The sequence below is a fragment of the Artemia franciscana genome, chromosome 3 (genome assembly GCF_032884065.1).
Source record: "Artemia franciscana chromosome 3, ASM3288406v1, whole genome shotgun sequence".
In the NCBI taxonomy this organism is placed as follows: domain Eukaryota; kingdom Metazoa; phylum Arthropoda; class Branchiopoda; order Anostraca; family Artemiidae; genus Artemia; species Artemia franciscana.
In genome coordinates this window covers 38,516,116-38,541,961 of record NC_088865.1, presented here as the reverse complement: position 1 = coordinate 38,541,961, position 25,846 = coordinate 38,516,116, and the positions used below count along the sequence as shown (strand labels likewise).

The window sequence follows — 25,846 nt, the reverse complement described above, 5'->3', positions numbered from 1 at the left end:
TAACAAAAATGAATATAAACAAATTTTGATAAATATTGAGCAGTTCTTATTATTGATCTACAAATAAAGTGACCATACCAGTAGATACCATTATTTAGGCTCTTTCTGAATATAATAACATCTTTTCGCACAATAAGCCCGTTTAGAACCCTTGAAAATAACAATTTCATTCTAGATATTTTGGATATAAAAATGGGTTATAACATTTGTTTCAAACTTACTATTTCATTATGAATCCATTTTATAAAATGTTTATAATTCTCAAACATTGATTTGTCAAGATATAAGTTGAATAAAAAAAAAATTCAAAAGAAATCCGCTATGTTTTCTTATTATTCTGTTAGGGCGCTTAAAAACAGCCTTTTCACCTGTATGTGAAAAAAATTACAATGCCAACAGAAGAAATATGGCGGATGGAAAACTGGAGAAATTGTTTTGAATTTTTTATCCAACTCAATTGTAACAAATCAATGCTTGCGGATTATATAATTTTTACCAAATGTGTTTTATAGCGAAATAGTAGGTCTTAAACCAATGTTTTAGCCCTTTTATACCAAAACATACCTAGAAAGAAATTATCAAGGATCCAAAAAAGGCTTAAAACTGAATTTGCGAGGAAAGCGATTTGTATATTCAGAAAAAGCACAAAAATGGCATCTAGTGGTATGTTCACTTTATTTGTAGGTCAATAATATGAACTGCTCAACATTTACCCAAATTGTTGATGCGTTTTCAATGTTTTTTTGTAACCCCCCCCCCCCAAAAAAAAAAAAAAAAAATCCTGGATACGTTCTTGTTGTTGAGGCCTCGTTTGCTTCATAAGAATTCTGCCATTATGTTTCTACATATGTATATATATATATATATATATATATATATATATATATATATATATATATATATATATATATATATATATATATATATATATATATATATATATATATATATATATATATATATATATATATATATATATATATACTTATATATAGCTTTAGTGTTATGCATAACAGAGTAATTTATGCGTTATGTGGAATCATCTGGTAAATTGACAAGTCACCATTCCTTGAAGGGATGTAGGGACTTATAAATGGTAGATTTTTTTTATTATTTGAATTATATACAAGCAGGGATAGTCTCTACTCTTTTTTCTGTTCATTCCTCTCATTCCTTTTTTTAGTCTTTTTTCTGCTTATTTTTTTGATTTGTTCTTTTTTCGCCTGAAGATTTATTACTATGAAGTGTTAACATTATCTCAAGTTCTATGTGTAATTGTATGCTGACGCATCGACAGAGGCGCCATTTGGGCCAAATCTTGGGGTGGGCATGGGGCATTTGACAGAACTTGAGACTTATTATTATGAATCTAACCTACTTTCAAAGTTTACAATGATTAATAGCAAATAGCGTAATTACCCCAAGGGTCGTCAGGTAATTACGCTCTTTGGCTAATAGGCGTGCAGTTAGTTCAAATAATTTGAACAGAATGATTATGTTCGGGTCATTCACCCCTGACCCCCCCCCAAATGACGCCTCTGCGCATCGAGCTCCGCTCTCCGTTCTCTAGAGTGGAAATATTTCCATAACTACTTAAATTAATAAAGATTTACCTCACCAAAAAGACTTATTCAAAAAGCTTAAAAAAAAATAATCATAACCTGGAACCAAATTTCAAGCAATTGGAAACATGCTTTGGCGTTGGGTAAAGTTTAACATTCATATTATCTCCATAAAACTAACTAACAATTACGTTTAACAGTCTTATTTTGAAGCCAGACTACTTACCCAGTAGAGCACTCCAATACACAATATTAATCCACCAATCACAAATGACAATACAGTAGTAGTTACTACTGTCGAAGCTTTACAATTTCTCCGGGCCATACTATCATTTTCATGCCTATGGAGGTTCTATACAACGACAGTACATTCTTATATTCACATCATAGCCACAGCAACAAAGGACCTTTCAATCGTATTTAGTACTATTTGATAAAAAATTGATCACAATATGTTCACTAACAAATTCCGATCGGAGAGAGCACCACCTTTTTTTAAGACCACTTCCTGAATTGACTACAAGTAATAAAGTCTATGTGTTTCAGCATCCACGCTTTTGATATTCAAAGGCACTGATACCCCGGAGATCGATTCACTGCCGGCAAGATATACTGGTAGTACAACCCATCTTACTCCAGATTACCATTCCAATAATGATATAGTCAATTATGGTCATTCATGAGCATAAAACGCCCAGATGCAGCAGCTATTATTTATACAAAGGCTTTGCAATTTGTAGCTGGAAGAGTTGAAGACGTTTTATTTGTACTATGGAAGTAGGATTTAGGCGACAACTGAATTCAACTTGGAGTAGCCAAAGTTGGCGAATGATTTTGTTTAGAACTGAATTCAACTTGGAGAACCAAAAGTTGGCAAATGATTTTGTTTATTTTAATTGTGCTGGTGACTCAATAATAAACAAAAATTAAAACCATAAAATATTAGTTTTTATTACTACTTACCCAATATTATAATATTGTTATCTAAAAATATTACGGCAATTATAACGACATGAGAAACACACAAACACAAAGTACCAAAATTGACAGAATGAGTTTTCTTCAAAATTTGAGAATCCGATAACTGAATATATTTTTCTGTCATATCTGACAGAACACACACACACAAAAAGTTATTGTATGGAAAAAATTTTAATTGCAGGCCCAAATCCCTAGCACCAGCGTTCAAGCCTATTAGAAATAGCATTTTGTCTGTCTCTTTTTAGGCTAGAAAAAATGAGTCCCATAGTCCGGGAGCCTCAGGAGCATTTGGGCCCGTTGCCGTCACAAAACTCAAAAATTGTGTAGAAATTTTGTAAAATTAAAAAAAAAGTATGTTTATTCCAATTTAACAAAGCTATCACAACACATTCCCCCAGTAAAATCAAGCATTCACACCTCTTGAATCACACCTTACCCATGGCAAACCCACGCGAAGGGCACCTTCGATGTTAGGACCCCCTCTCAAAATATCGAGGCATTCAATATTTCCTTCGTAATTTCTTACAGAGAATTCGTCAAAAAACATTAATTATTTTTATAATTAGTCCCATAATTTCCTATCTTTTCATATAACTGGCTTTTTTTACTATTTCGACTATCCCCCCCCCCGAAATGTGACCATCTCAAAGTGAATTCGCGTGTCCATACCTGTCTAGGCCAAGAAGCTCATGCTCGAATGTTTAGCCCAAGCAGATACCTCCTTCCAACTTAAAAAAAAATAAACCATAGCTACTTTCTACTCATCTATCTTTGCATTAGAGGATATAAATCGGGATTAGAAAGCCTGGGTGATGGCTAAGCTGGGGTAAGTTGAAGATCAAGGTTTATTAGAGAAAAGCATGAAACAACTGAAAGATTTTTAAGGACCATTGGAAAGAACAGAATGTTGAAAGATGGAACGCAGGTAGGCGGAAATAATCAAGACGAGGACATTCGGTATAGTAGGGAAAGAGGAATTTTTAATTGAATGTTAGAAGACCAATGAGACGAAAAAAAAACAAAAAAAAAAACATTTTTGTGATTTGTGCCGAAAGGTGTCACATGCAACAAAGATATAGACTATAGGATTACCAAAACACTGTGCAGTCCGTCTCAGATAGAAGATGCACATTTTAGGGGTGAGAGGAGGAAGGTAGATAGAAAGCCCGTGGCTCAGATGAATTATTCCATAAGAGATTTATTGAATACAAAGCAACCCACAAACTATTCTGCGACATACGTAAATGTTTTGTGTATACTCGAATCACTATTAACGAGTAGATCTTATTCGATCAACTAAACAAGAAAGACGAGAAATAAGTCAGACTCCCACGCTAAGCCGAAGTAGAAAATCGGGGACGCGAAATAACTGTACCTTTTGCATAGGGGGGAGGGGAGGGGGGAGATTTTAGCTGAGAGTGCGTAAAGAAGGCCTTGAACTTTCAAACTATTCACAATTTGTATTCAAAATACATCAAAGCTACTGTCCACGGTTGTTAAAAGTGTTTAATATTTTACAAAACTAAATCGTTTTGTAAAGCTAACTAAACGCGGAATAAGTTCTTACGGTTGAGATTTGGTTTCTGGCTTTGCTATGGAGGATGATTTTTTTTCTTCTGAAAGTACTAATCGGTTTAGCCAGATTTCCCAAAGTAGGCATCGATTTATTGAAAAAATATTGTCAGTTTGAGTAGGCTAGTCGATTTTAAGCTGGTAGTTTTATTAGTAAAAGAAATATGCTTCTTGTACGGTTTCCTTCATTTAAAATACCTGAAAAGTCAAGCATGCAGCAGGTTAGGTGTAAAAAGAAAAAATTATCAAACACCAGGTGGCGATGGTGCTTTTTTTTTAAATTCGCGCCAGTTTTCGCTCTCATAAGTTTTCTACAGTCTCTGGTATTAATCATATTACAGTAGTTAACAATCGATTTTTTTTTTGTAATGCTCTTACGTTCTGTCCGGTACTACTTTTGTACCAGTACTAGGTTTGAAAAGTAAGATACTTAAAAGAGTTCAAAGTTTTCCTAGTTGAGTCTATTTCATGAAAGATCATTTTAGCTAACTTGTGGAACTGAACCCAATTATTTTCGGTTCTCCTATTGAGAAATCTTCGCAACCGAATTTAAAGTTATTAAAGGAAGATATTAATCAAATTTACTGTAAAGTCTATATTATCTATATTAGTCCATATAATCTACATTATTTAGGTAAAAACTTGAAACCGTATGAAATGAAAAAAAAAGAAACGAAAGTCTGATCAGACAATTTGGGCTGTGGTTAAACCACTAAAGATACTACTAACTAATCACAATTCAACACACAAAACCGCCTTGGTGCAAAAGAGCACCAAGTCGCCACTTCTAGAGGGAGAATACTATGCGACAAGTAGGTTTGAACCGCTGCATCCCCAGGGTGGTGAATGTAATGGTCGTTTTGAAAACAAAAAACACCAGCCTGGTATTTTTGGACCATAATTCTAAAAAAAGGCGATGGAACCATTATTCTTAGAGACTTGAACACGAACAGAACTCAAACGGCATTCCTGTGTAATTTATATTTATTATTTGTAACATTGTTTCAGATAGAATGAAAAGGTTTTTTTTTTTAGATATACTGATTTTGCCTTTAGCTATTTGGGTCTTAGTAACAACTTAGTAAGCAGGCATATGCATGTGTAGGAACAAGACGAAATATCTAGAACGAAATGCATTATTAAATTGGCTGAATTACTCCAACGATGTTATTTATGTCTGTGTGAGTAAGTTAACTCAAAATAATTGCACGTGATTACATAAACGTAGCGTAAACAATCACTTTTTGAACAAATCTAAATAGGGTAGCGAACCACATTTCGAACAAATTTTCGTTTAATATTTAGAATAAAGAACTTAATCTATGTGAATAAAGGCTTCATAGAGTTTCAAAAGTTGATATTTTGAGCTAATTTCTGAAAGATTTTGACCTTTTTTGGCCCTAGGCTATAAGCGAAAGCTGGCAGATTTTGGTCGTTTGCTAATTTTTTTTTTTTACTGATTTCTCATCAGGAGTTTATTCATAGTGCCAAATAAAGCAGATTAAAAAATCATTCTTGGGCCATAATTAGCTCCTTAGGGCGGGGGCGATTTAATAAAGTAATTCTATTTCATATCATTTCACTTGTACATATGCCTATAAATTCAGGGGTTAATAAGACAGAAATGGCAAAATCAACCTCCAAAATTAGTACATCAATGAAAAGCCATGTTTCATGGCTTTTTGGCAAAAAGCCAATTTTATTAGTTTCTTGGCACAAATGAAATATTAAGAATTTGCAGAGGAAAATAAGAAAAAATTTTGAAGTTTATTTAACAAAAATCAAAATTCCACGAAAATACTGATTTGAATTTGAGAGCCACGCTCAAGTTTCTAAGAATGCTGGTTCTACCACCATTTTTTTAAGACTTATGGTAAAAAAAATATGCGAGAATGATCTATTAGACAAATTAGAGTTATGGACCACTTTCACCACCTGAGTCCAAAGAGCGTCTAGGCGTGGCTTTACCACTTCGCAATCCCAGGGCAGTCGTTAAAACTATTTTAAATTATCCTACACTTACCTATATAAAATTGTTTACTTAATAAATCTGTCGGATGGCCAGCGTACCTTTAGGATTTACGAATTGTTAATATTTAAGAAAGCATTCACAGCTATGCATTCCCTTAACGCTTGAGGATTCAAATTCCATTTTAACGATCAAATTTATGAGAGTACCGAAATTAAAAAATTAGTTATTTGATTTATAGACCTGCAATGTTAAATTAGAGCTTGTTATATTTACATACAGTTCTTGCTTGAACAAAATGAGATGTTGCAATATAGTAGTATAAGATGTGAAAAAGCGAACAATTTATTATTAGTGTGGCCCGTGACTGCTCCTAAAAAGTAAATATTGATAAGTTAAAACAACAGTTGCATAAAAAAAAGTCTGCTCGAAAAATGAGATATCAGGGGTCCTGCGTATTTCCCCATGACAATTTCCATCCGAAAAATTTTTTACACTTACAAAATTGTGTAGCCAAAGGGAAATTAGGACAAATAAAAAGAATGAAGAAATAAAGTGATTCTAGAATATTCTGCCTATATTCCAAAAATACATGTAGAGTATAAGGTGTAGAATAGCCTATAGTTTTTTTTTCTTTTAATTCTGCTTTTTGTATTTTTGGGGCAGGGGGTTGAGTTATCATAACAGGGGAAAATAAAGGTTAAAAAACATTAATTTTACCACCCTTTCCCCTTAGTCAGTGATGGTAGATTTTGGAGCTGCCTCAAATAACGCCTTAGAGTTGACGTTTTCTACAGCGGAGGTAAAAGGTTGTATTTGTTTCAACCTGTATCAGAGCGTCAATAGAAAACGACAGGGGCTTGGGCTCCAAGAGCGGTACAGAAGTGACCCTGGGTTTTCTCTTCGGACCCTGGGTTCAGATACCATCTCTGGCATTTCTTCCTATTAGCGACGTTTTGTCATCTTTCGAAGATCTACATGAGGAGCTTGGCAGCGATTTTACTGAACTAACAGACTACTTCGAGGACACCTATATAGGTGGTCTAAGAAAGAACCCACGGTTTTTCCTCTTCCCTCCACATTCCCTCTTCCTGTGGAATACCAACAAACGATGCACCCAGACCCTCTTGTGAACTAACAATTTGGTCGAAACATGGCACTCTCGGATGCAAGGTTCCATAAGTTTGCACCATCTAAACTTCTAGAAGTTCTTGTACATTCCCCCCCCAGAATGCTATTTTTGAAAGTCCCTGCCTACATGCACTAGCAGATAGTTCTTTTACTTTGGCATGATAACGAATTCTTTTTTGTGTGCAGGATTCGATGACGCTTTGAAAACATTCCTTGCTTAAGCTATATGGAATAAGGATTCCTGTCAAGTTTAATTTTGTTTGGCTCTGCTTAGAGCTGATTCGACGCTATTTAAATTAAATTTAGTTTAAATGAAAAAAAGATGTCCCTTAAAGGCACTATAGACGGGGAAAACTTTCTAATTTAAGCCCAGTCGACGCATTCTCAATTACAAGTGGTGAACGGATATCTTGTATTAAAGTTGTCGGTACCAGATCAAGTCCACAGAAAAAAAGCTCCACAAAGGTACTTCAAACAGGAAAACCGTCTGATATACGCCTAGTGGAAGCGTTTTCGATCACAAGGGGCAAAGGGGTTTGCCTTTATTTTACCCTGCTACAAAAACTCATATCCCCAGAATATGAAAAAAAAAAAAAACACAAAAAAGAGTAGCTTACTATAAGAAATATTCTAAACCACGTATTCTGTCTATATTTTTGGATATAGGTAGAATAATCCCAAATTCCTTCTTTTCTTCATTATTCTATTTGTCATACTTCCCTTTTGGCTACTTATTTCGCATCTGGGGGGAGGATTTTTCCAAGGGGAATAGTCCACGGAGAATTTTATGGGGGCGAATATTCCAAGGGGGAATTTTACGGGAGGCGTTGGCCACCTCACCTGGCATCTGAAATTCCGATGAATCGTGAGAATTTGTTTAACAGTAAGCTCCCATACTCACAGCAACTAAGCTTACATTCACACCATTGACCGGCAACCCAAGCCAATGGATTTGCTACATCAGGACTCAACCCCCGTCCCAGAGGAAACCGGATTGCGTATATATATATATATATATATATATATATATATATATATATATATATATATATATATATATATATATATATATATATATATATATATATATATATATATCATGAAAAGAGAAATCACCAATGCAACAGCACAAAAAAAAAAGAGAGACAGAAGACTGTTTTCAAAAAAAGAAAAGGAAGACTGTTTTCCTAAATTAGTGATTAATATAGACCAGCACTTGAATGAGGCCTTATATATTCTGCAATTGACTTGGCTTTTATAAAGACAGCATACTAAAGCAATAAAAAAATCATCGCCATACATTTGGCTCTCAAAGAAACATTCCTCCAGGCAATTAGTGTCTACGGACTTCTATCAAATCACCACTCATTAGTGAAGGCTTTATGATCCTTAGGGAAAAGACAATCCTTGAGTGTGCTTTCAAAAAACAACTGGGAAACCACTGCTTAAATCTATTCTAAAGCACTATTGATACAGTTGCCTTCACTTTTTCACTTGGAACTTTTCAATTTTCTACATGCTCCAATAGACAAGACGATATTAATAGCATCTAGAAAATGATGCAAGAACCTGATGAAAATTCCAGATCATATTCACCTTGAAATCTACACAATAAGAATATTCAATCCAACACATTTGGTCAAAATTTCACATGTATTTCCTGAATGTCAATAGATTCGAATTGATAGAAAGCACTCGGATTTCTAGAGAGCCTATTCAAATCCGTTGTCAACTTACACCATTCATACCAGGTAACACACTACCGAATAGTCTTGCGGTGAGATGTCGACGAGAGTGACTGGGAAAAATTCCTTGACAAAAGGAATGAATGCCAGTCCCAAGAAACTGCCGGGAAAAAGACCGCTCAAATCGCATTTCTCTCGACTTAAAAAATATTTTGCAATCAGTTCGCAAACAACTGGTCTTTGGATTATGTTATATATATATATATATATATATATATATATATATATATATATATATATATATATATATATATATATATATATATATATATATATATATATATATATATATATATATATATATATATATATATATATATATATATATATATATATACTTTCAAATGTTTGTTGATTTAAGCAAGCTGTTTTTTACTTGAGAGGGTGTGAAGAGGTAAGTTTTGAGTTGTGTTTTCAGGAACCGGTTTTGAAGCGTGTTTTGAGCGGGTTGACAAAAACCATTTCAGGTTCCTCGTGTTTAACACAGCCAAACTTCAGAGCGTTTTCATCTTCCGAGTTCCAAGCGTGTTGGATACGGGGTTCTTAAAACTGTAACGCGCCAGAATAGCATGGTTGAACACGAGTTCTGGCCTATTCACCCATGCAAGTGAACAAATTAAACAGAAGTCTATGGTTTATTGTATTCTTTTTAGTTGTTTTGGTAGAGGATGTACATTCTTGAAATCACTGTACATTTAGAACATTGCTGCACCAGGTGTTTATTGACAAGTATTGACAACAAATATACTTTGACATCATTTGACATACTTTGATCCAAAGCCGTGTTACGGGTTTCAGAAAGACATTTTTGAGTAATCGAACGGACATTTTTAAACAATCGAATGAGTGACATTTTCAAATTATCAAAAATGGCAATTTTTACAAAGCAGCCCCCTTTTTGATTATAAATCTAAAATAAATTAACTGGGAAAGACTTTTTGGCCCGCTTTCACGGCATGACAAATCAATGCAGTCCAATTTTTGGGTAAACTTAAGTTTACAAATTAATTTAAGCATGTCATTCTTTGCTCAATGTATCATGTCAATTGTGAAAGTTAATTTTATCTGAGCTTGTAAATCTATTTTCTGTAAGCTGTATTTTCTGCAAATTATTTTTTTTGGGTTCTTTTGAAAACAAAAAAGCATAGATGATAACCGGCAGGCGCTTCCAGGGAAAAGACTAAGTGTAACCCTTAATAACCCCTAAATGTACGCATAAAAAAAGTATAATCCATCATTCTGCAAATTATTTTTTTGAGTTCCTTTGAAAACAAAAAAGCATAGATGATAACCGACAGGCGCTTCCAGGTAAAAGACTAAGTGTAACCCTTAATAACCCCTAAATGTACGCATCAAAAAAGTATAATCCATCAAGAAGACGTATTGGGATTGAAAGCACGTTCCCTTATTTGTGTCTCAGGTCATGTTTATTATTAATTAATATTGCAAACACCCTTGCTAGGTGTTTACCATCTCAGAAACAAAGATTATCAGCAAAAAGACACAGATTCGTCCCTTAGGTCAGAAGTTCTCAATCTTTTCCGGATTAGTACGGGTTCCTAAAAACACCAGCACTTCCCTAGTTCCCTCTTTAAAAATCAAAAATGAGTGGATCCCCTTAAAAGACAATAAGGAAATAAGTTATATTTTAAGAACTTTCTCTTATATAGCATTAATAAATCAAAAAGTCAAGAGACTTCAATGAATGGATATCCGTATACATTAAACAATCAGTATGCTTTCATTAGTTTTCTTTTCCAATAATCATAATTAGTTGAAAGTACAAATCGTTTCTCAACAAAAATACAAATGATATTCAATCCATTTAGAAGTTTTGATAAAGGGAAGGGGACAGGTAGCACCACTCTTATTGTTGTTGTTGATGGTATGACATATAAACACTCAAAATAAAAATTATTTTCAGTAAAGCACAAATAACGCTTGGTCTTTAGAAGGCATAGGGGACGTTAGCCCTACTTCTGTTTGTGATAATTCTTTTTGTTTAAAGTATAAATTACTAATAAAAAGTTATTAATAGTGCTAAGTTGTTAAAGTTTAAGGAACCAAGCTTTGCTAGGTGAAAAGAAAGACGTTCTTTTATGAACCTTTTTAACAAAATAATATTTCCTTTTGCTTTATTCAGTGTAAAAAGTAAAACCGGGACGTTTGAAACTCTGACTCCATATCGGACATTCGCACATTTACGACGTCATTCATATGAAAAATGTTTATCAAAAAATAATTATAGCCCTAAAGGTATTTTCCGAAGTCGTAACTTATCTAGATCGTTTTTTCACATCAGAAAACAAACAATTGTCTTATTACAAACAAAATTATAAAAAGAATAATAGTGACTGATTGAAGCTCAGTTTCCTGGTATAATTTTTCTGCCACAATGCAGAGTATTCAATTCTAAGCAAACTAACAATCTGAGACTCAGTTTACAGCTATTAAATGGGAATGTCTTTTTCTGAAAGTTCCGAATCAACTATTATGTCAACAAATTGTCTTTTGAAACCCCTCCTACTTCAGCTCACGGTTTTCAACCTTCAGAGGTCTCTAAATTCAGCCAGTAGAGGATTTTTGGTGTTCGGGAAGAGGAAACAAATTTTTCCCAAAATTGCGATGTATTTAGATCGCTTTTTCGCACCAGAAAATGGTGGTATATCAATTTACAAAGGAAAATATAGCTCTCATTTTCGGGAATCAATTTACGGATACATATACAATTATGAATCGTTTTATAATATAGACATGCTGGCACGTACGCTGGGGGGGCCTTCGGGCCTGCCCCCCCCCCGAAACTTTGTGAAATGTTAAATTTCCCCATGGTTTCTTGGGATTTCTGGCAAAAGTAGGACATTTATCAAGAATCTAGATACATGTGTGAAGCCTTTTTGGGGGGATTTTACAGAATGCCATTATCTATCCGGTCAAGTCACTGCCCAATTATTAACCCATTTTCTGTCTAACTTTTTACCCTCTTTGAAGTGATTAGCAATTATGCTGTTATTTTTTTTTGTAAAGAAAGTCTGCTTTCCACAGCAAAATAGAATTATCCATGATATTAGGGCTTTTATCCCCCCCCCCTTTCAGGATAAAGTACAGCTTTTAATGGATCAATTTTGGAAACTAATTTTTTAATAAAATCTACGTTTTTGCAATAAAAGAACTACCCCCCACAGCATCCATATTGCACTGTTAACCCTAAAATTTCCCTTTCAGTGGGATATAATAGATTAATCACTGGTTCTAAATCGCTATGAACATAACCCGAGCCTAAAACGTACTTTTGAGGCTTCAATCTTCTTTCCCCCCCCCCCTATCCGCTACAATACTACAGATTAAAGTTAGTCTGTATTTTCCGATATACCTGCTTTTCGCAATACTAAATAAAAAAAAGTGCTACTTTATGTCTGCTGTTTCGAAGGTTTTGCCCCCCCCCCCGCGTCCCGAAAAAAATTCCTGTGTATGTGCCTGTAGACATGACTTTATTTCTAATCGCATTTTACGTTAGCATGAGTCATTACTTTTCTCTGAAAAAGCAAAGAACTTTTAGAGAAAAATTACTTTTTTGCACTTTTTGAGAAAAGCTTTTTTAACTAATAAACAAGAATATGTCCCTAAAGATTTTTTGACGGTTATGAAACCTTTTATTCCCTATCCTGTTTCACCCTACTTTTATTCACGGGTGTGCCTCGTTTTGCTGTTTGACTTTACAAAAAATTGTTTTCTCTTAATTACGTATCCGCTTTATTACAAATTGTTTACAATTCAGACTTCTTTACACATAATCTTTCAAGCATTACGAGTAAGAAAGGATCGCAGATAAGATTCTGAAAACACCACACCAGGCCCTAATTTTGGCTGTAGATCCGTTTTTGAAATTCCAATCCATCAACCACTGGCATTTTACGACGGGGCATCCACTTTCAGATATAGCATACACAAGGTGGCGCATGCCAAGTGTGGCTAAAAATGTATCATGAGTGGAAGAAACTACCTAGCGTGGTGGAGCTGTGTGGAGAACACGTCATTCTGAGACTAACACCAGTTGGGGAAAATTAGGCACCCGCTCGACATTTTTGAAGCTCATGAAAATTCAGTATCCCATAGGAGGAGTGGTTAGAGGTGGGTGCTTAGAAAACCTTCCCAGGCCTTAATTCCTGAAAGGTTCATTCTTTAGGCAAAGTAAATTTTTGAGTTATGCAAACGCCCCTCTCCTTAACTACTTTCTTGTCCTTAAAAAGGAACAAACTTACAATTTCTCCTACATGAAAAACACATTGGCATCTATCGGGGGGGGGGAGTATCTCCCTAGATTGTTTGCCCTCCCCCTCTAGATTTTGAGTAATAATTTTTTTGGTATTTTCACTGAAAAATACCCTTTTTGAAAAAAAAGAAAAATAGGGCTAAATTACCCTTTTTAAGGTTTAAAAAAAATCGATTTTGCCCCACCCCTGATTTTTGTGAATTGACGCCGCTGGTAAAGCGTACATGGGATGCAAAAACTTGAGAAAAGACAATAATCTGATAGTAAATAAACAAACCAAGAGACTTGAAGCTGTCAGACTGGCTATGCCCAATCGATTTACCACAATTTCACACGAACGAAAAGCCTAAACAGCGTCAAAGCGAAAATTAATGACGATATATTTTGAATGACAACAAAGTCGGACCTTCCTTTTTTTCTATCGTTCCGGTTTTGTCATCTCAGCAACAAGATCTTATCATTGATAACACAAAGCTCTCACCGACAGAATTATGATAGTATCATAAACAGTCAGCGTAACAATTTAGGACTGAACATTTGTAGGAGTCGAAAGTCAATTACACATAATAGGAAACTGAATAGAGGGACAACTTTAGTATAGTGAACAAAAACTACGAGTGGCACTGAGAGTAGGCCTATACCATTACCAAGCGGAACTAATTAATTTAAAACATGCTTTACATAAGTTTAATTTGTTTAAATTTGATATCACCAATACTATCCAAAATAAAGAGCAGCCGGCAAACAAGTAAAATAAAAAAGTAATAGTAAATATATATATATATATATATATATTTCTCTTTTGACAAACTTGACCCTTTTACCTTGGGACCAAAGTTGAGCTAAAACAAAAGCAGATATCAATAAAACAAATAGAAATAGTACTTTTATTAAGTTTTTATGATTATTTTTATAATTCTGCCGGAAAAAGGTAGGTTAGATTGTTTTTTGTTTTTTTTTTTCTCAGAGACCAGCCTACGCTCCTCTCTAATCAGCTTCTACACTCTGATGCTACGCACAAATGTGACAGCTTTATCAACAAATTCAGATCAATCAATATCATCCTCAATTCTACGCCAAGACAGTCGCCATACATTGCATTATTTCCCGTTTTTCAGATCACGAGAACCTCTCTCCTGCCAACAGATTCACACCTCCTCCCTTAACATGCGTAATATTTGGAGCTGTATTTACAACTAGCAGTATCATATTATATATATATATATATATATATATATATATATATATATATATATATATATATATATATATATATATATATATATATATATATATATATATATATATATATATATATATATATATATATATATATATATATATATATATATGAAATGGCTAAGACATGTTCTGAGGATGTGGACCTCATTCTTCCCCGAGTGAGGTGGGAGGATGTTGTAAGGAAAGATTTAAGTGAAAGGTAACTTCTTAGGAGGGTGTAAATAGGGAGGCTTTGAATAGGTGGCTTGGTGTCGCAATGAATCGTTAGTTGTATATATATATATATATATATATATATATATATATATATATATATATATATATATATATATATATATATATATATATATATATATATATATATATATATATATATATATCATGAAAAGAGAAATCACCAATGCAACAGCACAAACACATGAAGAAAAAAAAAAAAAAACATAAGTAGAAAAGGACAGAAGGAGACAGAAGGAGAAAAGGAAGACTGTTTTCCTAAATTAGTGACTAATATAGACCAGTACTTGAATGAGGCCTTAACCCTACTCATCCATACAATCACATAGGTCAAACAGCATAGCCACACACGATCAACCATAAAGAGTAATCCATGGACAGGCAGTCATGTCGTCAATAAGTATAAGTCGTCATTTACCAAACAATAGAAACAATAAAGACAAATAATTCAGGGGCAACAACCCAACACAAGGGCTCATCAGGAGAATACACTTGTCTATAGGGTTTTTATATATATATATATATATATATATATATATATATATATATATATATATATATATATATATATATATATATATATATATATATATATATATATGAAGACTGATTGTTAGTAACAATACAAAAAGTGTTTGGATAGAAGCCAAAAACGAAAATTTGTTGCAAAAAGTTTTACAACAAAACGACAACTGAACAAATCGAAGGATCGGCCACTCTTCGCCGCCTAAAGGCCATCTCGAAGCGCTCCTTATTCTGCTATACATGTCACACAGGCGCCATACCACGCTTTTTTTGTAACACTCATGTCCTGCTTCGAAGCGTGGTCAATCCCAATTGATGTATTTGAAAGTGGACAAACCCTCACAAAAACCTTTTCGCTGTTTGACTGCGTAATAATGGCCAGTTATGGGGCAGTTTTACACCTAACATGTTTCGATGGTTTAGCATATCTGAGATCTTGGGTCAGAATTAGACACTCGATCCTCTGTAGAAACTAAATCCCATTGATTGTTCCAGCTCGTTCGACCTTTTCTGTGTAGGAGTTTGGAACCATCTTGATCAAAATATTAGCATAAAAAACAACGGTGACGTCATTAAAGGGATACTTTTTAGTACCACTACTAGTCTTCCCTCCCCCTTTAGTTCGCATTTGTATATAAGGAGGGCTCATGAGGAATGATTATAACAATAGAAAGGTAGAAATCATTTAGATGTACGGTTTGTGGTACTGGTTGGGAAGTATAGCCTGGATTGGCATCTTATTTTTTTTACATATTGGCGTAGTTTTGCCACTTTCTCGGACAAGGTGTTTGTTTCTCCGGGTGGTAGTTCAATCAGAGCTGCTATTTTTTTTTTTTTTTTTTTATATATATATTGAATAGAACTCTCTTCGGGAAAGGAAGGTTAGTTTGGGCATTAAATAACAACTTCATTTCTCGTGCATTCGTTCCCGACAAGGAAGGACGAGATAACGTTTTTCAAAGAAAATAGGAAAAAATGTACACAAAAATGCTAAAAGCACCAACTGGAATACTGGAAAAGGAGTTACCAATCGATTTACCGTGCTCAGTTCAGATGCAATGGGAAGGAGATAGTAACGACTGATTAACAAAAATATGAAATAATGACTTTCAAATTACTGCATCCAAAATACTTCTAGTCCCAATCCAAATACAGAATTTAATGTAGCTTGTTCTTATGAATTTTAAATTTTGTTCAGAGGCTTAAGTATTTTCAGCGACAGAAAAGAAAACCGTTATCAATGATAACCTTATAAACGAATCGTAAAAAAATCAGGTACAGTTTTCACTGACGCCTGTCGGCACTTTTGCTTCAAGATCCTTACGTAGCAATATTTTACCAAAATACTCTTGGGCCAGGTTCTCAATCAGGGTGAAATTTCATACGGTGGGAGGGGGATTTCCTGGCATGATTTGCAGAACCGTCAGCAACTAAATAAAAAACAAGTTTTTTTTTAAACTGAAAGTAAGAGGGAACACTAAAACTTAAAACGAAAAGAAATTATTCTGTATATGAGGGGCTGCCCCTTCCTCATCTCTAGGTCTTTATACTAAAGCTTGACTTTTTGTCCCGATTTTTCATTAATTACTCCTGAAGCACAAGGGTCGTTGAATTTAAATAAAAAGTGTTATTAAAGAACTCTAAGATTGAAGGTACAGTCCCCTTCATATACAGAATAGATTCTATTTGTTTTAGTGTTGTCCTTACTATCAATTGACAAAAATTGTTTTTTATTTATTTATTTAATTGCATCAACATCCTCACGGAGCAACATTTTACCAGCCATACTCTTCAAGGCCAGGTGCTTAAGCAGAGAGACGGGGATTTCAGACCATGTCTCTCCCTAGTTCTCAAGATTCAAGATTGAAGGGGCAGTTCCCCTAATATACGGAATAGATTCTGAAGTTTTAATGTTGTCCTTAACATCAGTTGAGAAAATTTTTTTTTTTTTTATTTAATTGCATCAACATCCTCACGGAGCAACATTTTACCAACCATGCTCTTCAAGGCCAGGTGCTTAAGCAGAGAGGCGGGGATTTCAGACCCTGTCTCTCCCTAGTCCTCAAGATTCTTACGATTGATTTGAAATTTCTTACAACATCCATATATTTTCCCTGTTGTATATTATTAAAAAGCTATGCCTTCCTCCCGAAAGCAATTCCTTCATGCATGCCAGCTTCAAGTATACCCACTTATATACATTTCGACATCAAGGAGAATTTACATAAAAACACGATCTTAAAAACATTGCCATATCGAGGTTCTAGAACCGAAATTTCTTATATGTTCAAACATAATCATCTTTCTTTCCACGCTCATTAATTTTAAAAAAGAGTTTAATAAGCTGATAGTTGGGAAGCGCCTCCAGAGTTATAGGATATCAATAATCTAATTAGCATACAAATATCGAGTCCTACCACAGTGTTTACAGATAGTATTAGTATATGGGCTGCAACTCAACAACACTTAAATCAACACCTGTTATGAAGTCGGTCAAATTGAGTTTGAGCGAAAAAGGAAGCAGGAAAATAAACCTTGTCCACCAAAATAGTTGTTGTATTTGGAGTCTGAAAGTGCCCAAATTAATGAAAATGAAACATGATTGTTCAAACGGGCAAAATGTAAATTTAAACAAACACGAATATCTTAAAGGAGTTAGGAAAAAATAGAGGGGCCAACTGTTTATTACGGACGAAAATTGTTGCCAAGTTTAACTAATTAATTCGCTAATTTATTTTCACGGTTCAACGTGGCAACACTGACGAAATAATGTTACTGTCCTAAAACTTCATGGTTTTTGTAACAAGCAATAGAACAATCAGTACTTAAGTATTATACAAGAAACACTCGAGAAATTAGATCGTGAACCTGAGACATTACCCGCTTTTCACGGTGATAATACCAGACAATTAGCTTCGACTCGCTGGGAAAATACATAGTGGCTATATTTTAATTAAATATTTAGTTGGTATTTTGGTTAGGTTAGTTTAGGATCCGTATTTAATATAATGCGTTCTGGCCGGCCCCCCTTCCGTAATTCTTTGTTGTAGTTTTCACAATTTTCCTAATAAAGTATTATATTTTCATCACATTTTGTTGTATTTCATTAGCATTAACCAAACTTCACTTCTCGAGTATTTCTCGCATAATACTTAAGTACAGACAAATCTCAGAAAAACACGGATTCAAAGCATAAATAAACCTTATCGGTCCCAGTGGACGGAATTTTTTTTTTATTTGCTGTCCTTGGTACTTCAATGTTTGAATACACATAAAAAAAGAAAAAGATACGAGGTGGGCGAAGATAAAAATTTCAACATAAGTCTAAATATTTTATCTTTTACCTTCTCAAAAACGAGTAAAAGATGAGATTTTTCACTAAAGTGCGTTACTTACGAGCTGGCTACCAAAGTTGGCTTGCCTTCCATTGATATTTGTTCATAGAAAAGGCTAATAGACACCATGCACGTTTTTTTTGGGGGGGAGAGGGATGAATGTTGGGATAGTTTAAAATTTTCAATAGCAGCCATGACAAAAAATATTCAAGGATAATGGTTTATATTAAAAAGAAAGAAGAACACACAGGATGAGCCAAAAAAAAAAACAAACGAAAAAACAATACAAACTTTTTTAAATCGATTAATACAAACAATTTTAAAATTAATACATTACAGTGTGTAACTTTGCCAAAGTGAGCATAAACTGCGCAGAGTTCAATAGATATGTACCCAAAGAGGGTGGGGCATAGCCACGTCCTCCCTTGAAATCTTGAGATTAATACAGCTTCCCTATTTCTTATGGTTTTCCGCATAGTTTGTCAATGTTAGGCATTTAACTCGAAACTTTAGCCTACAACGGTCAAATCACTGAGGCCCCTAGAAATAATTTCTACGTGCGTACCATCTTCTAAGAAATCCAGTCTATCATTACACTGGTAATATTTTCAAGATAGATAAAAGAGCATTTTTGCCGACCGTCACTACAGACAAACATTTCATAAAAAAAACAATAGGGGCTCCCATATCTGTATCGCCTAATCCCCAATTATTACAGATTTAACTTCATCTGTTTTTCAGACATTAAGTTAAAATTAAATTACATTTACATTGCTAGCGCCACTTGAAGTGTTGCAGCAGCCTTAGGTTAGCTTCTCGACAAGTGTTGAGGGCAATACTTTAATTTTGTTTCTTCGCCATTGATTAAATACCATAGCTGTCATATATATATTTGAGGTGTTCAGGTGTTGACACTTCCAAGCTTTAGAATAGTTTGAATAGAGAAGAATTTTTCCTCAAGAAAATAAATTAACAAGACAAAACAAAACCAATGATGACCCGTGCCTTAAAGATGGTCTTAGGATACACTCAGAGACCTCAAACAACCTTATCCTAGAGCTATAATGAGAGAAAGGTTGAGATGGCTAGGGGAGGTTCTGCGGATGAAATATGACAAAATGCTGAAGATTGTCCTTTTTGGCCAACCGGCTAGGGCTAAGCCAAAAGCAGGCCGTCCTCTTTTTGAGTGGAAGGATATCGTAAGGAAATATTTCAGGAAAATGGGAACTTCCTGGGAGGGTGTAAAGAGGAAGGCTTTGAATAGGTTGGGATGAAAGAGGAGCGTGCGCAGCTGTGCTTGTCTCAGGCAGCTTGGTGCTGCTGTGAGTTTTTAGCAGTAAAAGGTTGTTGCTAGTTTTTGAATGAACCTTACAAAAACGTATAAAAACTAAGACCTTGACTCACAACATAAACCTAACACAATCCATGTTATTATTCCTAAAATTTTAGTATGCAAAAACTATAGCTAAACTAACTTGCCTCAAAATACAATACCTATTAATTGTTTCCTATGTAAGCTATGGTAAGAAGACTAAGAACAACCTGATTTTATGTCTATCGCCAAATGACTGCCACATAAAAACTTCTGTGGCAATTGCAAAACAACGTCAATGCGTTTCATTATTTATAAGCGCAGTGTAGCTACTTGCACTAAGATGAATTTCCCTAACCTAGAATGTATCTGAAACGAATAAAAGGCGAATCAATTAGCACGCGTGTAACCCTGCATCCCTGAGGACGAATAAACTTCACAATTCTTACTTACAAGACACTATTTGTGGTCAATGGGAAATCATCGAACAACTAAACATTGAAGCCTTCTAGCCCCTGGGCGGCCAATAGTCCAAAATTTGTCGATTAATGCCTATTCGGCTTTAGGCACCCTCCAACCAAATTTAAAGTATACATGGACATGATGGTAGGAACACAGATGGTAGGTGATACTTGGAAGTGGAGGATGTCTTTGAAAATCCATCCAAAGGTCAACCTTGTGCCTCAAATCATACACATTGATAATCAGCGCAAATTTTTTTTATTTAAAAAAGGCACAACAAGCCTGAAATGTAAGGCGTACTGAAGGAGCAGCCGCCCATTTTGCTGGGGCTATATATATATATATATATATATAGAAGGGCTATATATATATATATATATATATATATAAATATATAAATATATATATATATATATATATATATATATATATATATATATATATATATATATATATATATATATATATATATATATATATATATATATATATATATATATATATATAACAAATCCTTCCGTAATTCTGGTTCAAACAATGTGCGACAAAGTGACAAAGAGTGCAATTTACTAGTACATATGGTATAAAAATTTCCACCTAAATTGAAAACAGAAAATATATTCATACATGAAATCATGGAGGCCTTCAGGTTATACATGTGGAATATAAGATGAAAAAACTAGTGACTAGAACAATGTTGGAACAAATGATAGGAAAAAAAGAATCACCAACAAGAGCTTGGTATGAAACATGGAAATGGAAAAGAAATATCCAGCAAAACATAATCAAGCATTCGAAGAAGTTTATGAAATAGAACAAGAGCTAAGAGCTCATATGGTATCACGTATCTACGACATTTGCTTATTCTACCCACCAAGTTTCATCCCGATTTCTCTATTCTAAGCATTTTCCAAGATTTCCGGTTCCCCCTCCAACTCCCCCCAATGTCAACAGATCTGGTCGGGATTTCAAAAGAGAGCTCCGAGACATGAATTTCTTCTAAATATCAAATTTCATTAAGATCCGGTCACCCGTTCTTAAGTTAAAAATTCCTCAATTTTTTAATTTTTCCAAATCAACACCCCCAGCTCCTCCATAGTGAACAGATCCAATCCAATTATGTCAATCACGTATCTATAACTTGTGCTTATTCTTCCCATTAAGGTTTCATCTCGATCTTTCCACTCTAAGCGTTTTTCAAGATTTCTGTTTCCCCCTCCAGCCCCCTTTGTCCCCGGATCCGATTCGAATTGAAAATGGAACATCTGAGACATAAGATCCTTCTATAAATCAAGCTTCATTAAGATCCGATCACTCATCCGTAAGATAAAGAAAGATACCTCAATTTTCACGTTTTCCAAGGATTCCAGTTTCCCCCTCCAACTCCCCCCAATGTCACCAGATGTGGTCTGGATTTAAAATAAGAGCTCTGAAGCACAAGATCCTTCTAATTATCAAATTTCATTAAGATTTGATCACCCGTTCGAAAGTTACAAATACCTCATTTTTTTCTAATTTTTCTGTTTTACTGTTTTAAAAAGTAGAGTTGAGAGAAAGAGTCAAACTTTAGCGCAAAGAGCAAGGTGTTGAAGAGGGAACAGCCCCTTTCATATACGGGGTAATTTCTGTTCGTTTTAAGTTTTAATGTCGCTTCTTACTTTCAGTTAAAAAAACTTTTTTTTATTTAATCATTAGATGAAGCATCACACAATCCATCATCAAGAATACGAAAAAGAAGAGTAAACCAGGAAAGGAGTTACATTCAGAATATTTCAGTATAGACCAAAGAACTCTGGGTAAAAGAAAGAAAAGAAGAAGAATTTGAAATATGAATTAGAAAATTATATACTTCAAATACTTCAAAATATACTTCAAATTATATTGACTGAAAATTCTTGCGTGATTCCACTTTTAACAAGGTGCAACATGCCTGGGTTTCAGCAAGAAAAAATTGATGGAACAGTATGGGAGGGGGAATTAGAGGGGAGTCCACATACTCTGTGCTACTGATTAAAACACTTGGATTATTTTGGTTCAAACAAGGAGAAAAATAATTAGTTTTTTTAAAAAAGTTGAAGGTGGGGTGGGCCCGGTTTGATTCTCTAGTCTTACAAATTAAAAATGCTCGCATATTTCCCAATCAAACAAGGTGTAACATGCCTGTCTTTCTTCTAAAAAGTTAGCGGTAGGAGAGACACTGGGAGGGGTCATAGGCTCACTCTGACTCGTCAATCCTAAAAATTGAAAATCTAAGCGTGAATCTGGCTTAAAAGAGTACAACATACCTACCTTCTGCTAAAAAATGAACTTGGGAAGGGTAAATTAAGGATGGGTGGAGGGGCCAAAGCCTAGATTTTGTCTCTTAGTTTTTGTCTGTAATGAATCAGGTCTTAGGTCATTTTTTAGCACATCGTTTCAGCTTATTCTATTCTATACAACAAAGAAGCTGTTACTTCATCAAAATTTTCAGAATGGTATACCCCACGAACGAATTTTTGTACAAAAACTGATGCAACATTATATCCATCAAGTCTTCAACGAGAATCGATCAGAGTTAAAAAGGAAACTGTAAAAATTTAGCTTACAAGTTCATTTTTTTCTAGGACCAACTTTCTAACATCACTACCAGGGGTATCAATTCACGAAAACGTTTGAAGCGGGGCAAGGATTTTTCTTTCAATTTCTGTTTAATGAAGATTCAGAAAATGATATTTTTTTTAGATCAAACGGGACAATAAAATTTAGGGTGGCAAATGTCAACCCTCCCTCTTTAATTGTCAAGAAAGGTAACCAACGCTGATGAAACAAGAAAGGCGCAAAAAGAAATATCAAATTTCTTTACATCGAGAGAGCTATTAAAGCTTAGTGGGTACATATGATACAATATTTCTACCCTTGCCCCAAATTTCACTGAATTCACGAACAGAAGTGACTTACAAAAGTAGATCATGGCAAAAGTTGACAAATGAACATAAAATTGAGGCTTAACCTCCTTATCGTCCTCCGAATTCACGAAAAAAAGAAGAAAAATTCAGATAAAAAAAAACAACTGCAAAATATTGAAATCTTGTTAATCTAAACATGGAGAAAACTACTCTCTTTTCGTAAACTGTTTCTTGGAAGATTTGGACAATAATTCCAGGGTGGATTCTGGTATGACCGATCAGCTTAATTAATATATTTTTTTTAGCAAAACGGAAAAAAGAAACAGTCCTTGAGAGCATTTGTTATTTCTTTACGTCCAAAGAACGCACAAACTAGCAAGATAACATCTTATTTTTGAAGAAAGTTCATCAACATTGAGATAGAAAATATTACTTTTAGCTCTCAATAACCGAATATAGACAAAGGCCGTGATCTTTGTAAAAATGAATAGGGCGGAGCCTTCCCACAAAATATCAGCGTTTGACTTGAATACCGCCTATATTATAGAAAAGATCTGTCAAACTGATAGCAAGTAATTGATGGTCAGTTGCTAATTAAACATAAAACAGTAAATCACAATACGAATTATGCCTAGTTTTTGCCATCCATCCAACTGCAATATTCAACCGCATCATCATTCATCTTTAAAAAATAAACTTTCATCAAGATAATAGTTTCATGAGAATCAAAAAGAACCAAAATATATTCTATAAAAGGCAACAGATTTTGCTCTGACCCTTAGGGCTTTTTCAGCTGTCTGTTTTGCGGTCACAATAAATTCACGTCACGACAAAGAGCACAACAACCAATCAGGCTCTCGGAGACGGAGGTATTTTCAATCCATGTTGAAATTACAACGTCGAGAAAAAGACGAAAACAGATGTAATTCCATCCTTCTACCTTTTTACCACGACGTTTTGACGTTCGTCAGAATGGATATTTTCAATCCATTCTGAAATTATTACGTCAAGAGATAAATGAAAACAAGTGAAATTCCATCCTTTTACAACTTCTATCACAACGTTCTACTATTTCGTCAGAATGGATGTTTTCAATGCATTTTGGAATTGCAAAGTCGAGGAAAAGACGAAAACAGGTGTAGTTCCATCCTTTTACCATTTCCAACATGACGTTCTGGCGATCGTCAGAATAGATATTTTCAATCCATTTTGAAATTATAGTGTCGAGAAGTAGATGAAAACAGGTAGAGTTCCATCCTTTTATCATTTTTTACCACAACGTTTTGACGTTCGTCTGAATAGATATTTACAATCCATTTATCCGGGAAATCTTAAAATAATCATTTAACTTCTCCCATTTCACGCCGGAGACAGAGATTTTCGGATTTAATGAAACTTACATCATTAAAAAGTGTAAATTTCGTTTTTCAATTGGACCGAGCAGAATTGTCTTCTTGAAGATCAGGAAAAGGCAGCTCCTAAAAATCAACTGAAAAGAATTATCATTTGAGTAATTTGACCGCTTTGGGAGTTTCCTGTGGTGCCACCCGTTTTGACTGACAAACTCACCAACAAAAGGAAAATAAGTTTCACTGTCTTTTTAGTCAAATTTCACAGTCAAACCACAAAATTCTCAACTGCCTTCGTTCATAGCTAATATCGCGGTAGACTTTGCTAATGGACCATTTGTCTGATTTTCAAGGTATCGAATGCCCCTAACGAGAAATGTTGATGATTTAGAAATGCTAGACTGAATGAGTTACTGATAGCTTTATGCTGTACCCCAAACTGTACTTTCTATGCATCCCCAGAGGTAAGCATTTCGTAGGTCAGAGACTTAACAAACATAGACACTATTCATCTTTTATTTAGCGATTTTTGGAAGCAAATCATGATTTTCATGGAAGAGGCGGAGGTATACCCTACTTTTGTGTCTGACTAGATCGTCTACTAGATCGGCGGGGGAGAGCTTGTTTAGTGAGCCTTTGATTGGCTCCACTCAGCCCGACAATAAACTACCAAAGTTTGAAAATGGTCTTACCTTAAGGAGAGCCTTTTTAGTAAGCTTTTGATTGATTTCGGGTTTATTGGTAATATTCTTCGCTCGATGAGCATATTCTACAGTTGACATCGTTTCCTCTAAGTTGCAAGCAGATGGCGATACTGTAGCAATTATAGAAGTCTTCGTCCGACCTCCTAGCGAGTCTTGCAGCAATCGCGTAAGTTTCGACTCTCTAAAATGGAAATGCATTTCATTAGTTCAACAAATATTTGTATTTATAGACAAAAGGATAGAAGAGACCCTCACTAAGGACTCAAGGAGAGACTCAAACAGTACAGTACACTTTCTTTTAAAAGAGGGAAAACATAGGCTATGTAAATTACCTAAAAAAAAGTTTTCCACATGAAGTTCAAGAGAGACGTCAGAATTTAAACAAAAATTATCTTAGCCATAAGGGATGCTATCTCCCTGTTCAGCTCCTCTCCACTCTTTACTTAAAAATTTAGAATATGTCGAAGAGTTCTTTAAGGTTATCTGAAAGCTAACATTCACATTCACGCGCTTTTATAATTTCGTCATGAAAACACTATCATAAAATTCCCTATGGCACCAAAAT

The 25,846-nt window shown here is 34.6% G+C and overlaps 1 protein-coding gene across 1 annotated transcript in view; it reads right to left on the bottom strand.

The window, feature by feature from the left end:
• Window positions 1-25,846, bottom strand: part of LOC136025253 (kinesin-like protein KIF11-B) — a 208,655-nt gene that overhangs the window by 151,965 nt on the left and 30,844 nt on the right. The window contains 1 exon segment of the mRNA XM_065701097.1: window positions 25,270-25,462. Within this exon segment, the coding sequence (XP_065557169.1) occupies window positions 25,270-25,462 (193 nt within the window).